This window comes from Myotis davidii, unplaced genomic scaffold, assembly GCF_000327345.1.
Source record: "Myotis davidii unplaced genomic scaffold, ASM32734v1 scaffold433, whole genome shotgun sequence".
NCBI classification, from domain to species: Eukaryota; Metazoa; Chordata; class Mammalia; order Chiroptera; family Vespertilionidae; genus Myotis; species Myotis davidii.
In genome coordinates this window covers 1,986,213-1,987,763 of record NW_006293776.1, presented here as the reverse complement: position 1 = coordinate 1,987,763, position 1,551 = coordinate 1,986,213, and the positions used below count along the sequence as shown (strand labels likewise).

General features: G+C 37.8%; 1 protein-coding gene across 1 annotated transcript in view; it reads right to left on the bottom strand.

Annotated features, from left to right (window-relative positions):
* Positions 1-379: 379 nt before the first annotated feature.
* The window catches only part of GALNT5 (polypeptide N-acetylgalactosaminyltransferase 5), a 44,697-nt gene continuing 43,525 nt past the window's right edge, over positions 380-1,551 (bottom strand). The window contains exon 10 of the mRNA XM_006767374.2: positions 380-892. Within this exon, the coding sequence (XP_006767437.1) occupies positions 752-892 (141 nt within the window). The 3' untranslated portion in view covers positions 380-751. The remainder of the gene's footprint in view (positions 893-1,551) is intronic.

Genomic DNA, 1,551 nt, shown 5'->3' with positions numbered 1-1,551 from the left:
CTAATGGAGCAAGGACAGGTGGAACAACCAGTCGCTATAACGCACACTGACCACCAGGGGGCAGACACTCAACACAGGAGCTGCTCCCAGACTGCAGGCCCCAGGCCAGCCAAGGTGGGTGCCAGTGGGGGCCCCTGATCACCCCACCAGTCGCCCCACAGATCAGCCCTGATCACTGGCCAACCCTAGGGACCCTACCTATGAAATTTGGGCCTCTAGTTATATCAATACTATTCCAAACTGTAACGTAAACATGAATGTAGTCTGAAGGGATTTTGCCAACGTGATAGCTGTGTGTTTATGAGTACTTCTAGCCATCGAAACTCAAGTAAATTTTTTGATGAAAAAAATAGTAAATAAAGGATCAGGTACTCTCTACTTGTAGACCAAAGAGCTGGTTATTATCCAACGCAATCATAATGAATATCATCGTACTTCCCCAGGTACTTCTGTCTTTATTTCTGGGCACCCGATAGGTTGTATGGGGAAATTTACAGGCTGAGTTTTAGCACAAGGCAGGAAGCAGGCAATTCAAAAGGACTTCTAGTGCTGAGGAAGGATTCCAATCCTATGTTGGACTGTTTCCCTGAGTTAACGTTTGGTATCTCAAATATCCTGATTTTAGAAAATCTTCTATTCAAGTGCTATTCATTTAAAAAATTTAAATGACCATGGAGAAATATAATCACCAAGTTCACTGTCATTTTCACAGTGTATAATGGGCTCACTAGATAAAAACATCAGTTCCTCTTCAGTCTTCAAAATAGTTTTCAAATTTCCACTTTTGATATGGCTTCTTTGGGTCACAAGCAGCAACTCTCAGAGTTTTCTGAGAAAAATTTCCTTCCAAGCATAACAACTGATGATAGTTTCCAAAAACAATGTGATTCACCTGGAGAGAAAGGGGATCTGAGAATGAGCCATGGTAAAGAAATGGAAACCAATTAAAAAAAAAGATAGGTACTTACATTTTTTATTCTTTAGGGATTATCTTGAATAAATTAATAACATAAACACAGGCTTTGGACAGTATTAAGTTTGTCTCTCTCTTTTAAGCTAAGTTCTCATACTTCAAAGATGAATTTTCTGATCATATGGTTGATTACTATATTATTTAAAGAAAATAGTACCAGATGGCATTCCTATATTTGATGGATGATGGCTCCCTCACTAATGGTAGAAAAGAAAACACACACACACACACACACAAAAACCCACATACCATCACAGATAGTGAGTCAGTTAATTTCTTAATTAACTCTATGCCTTAGAATGCAAATTTAGAATACAAAGTGCTAGATAAATAATGTATTCTATTTATGAGCTCGCTACCATAATCTCTGAGTACATAATGCCTGAGGTCCAGAAAATTTGGATGTAATTAGGAAAAAAGTCAAAGGCACTTCAGGGTTCTATTATTGCTTAATATGTATTAATATCCTAGAAATGGTTGATGGCCTACTTAGAACTTGCCCATGGCTTTGTAATTTTTTTTTTTACCTATTATACTTCTCAACTATCCAGGACTATGACAGGGATGATTATATATAT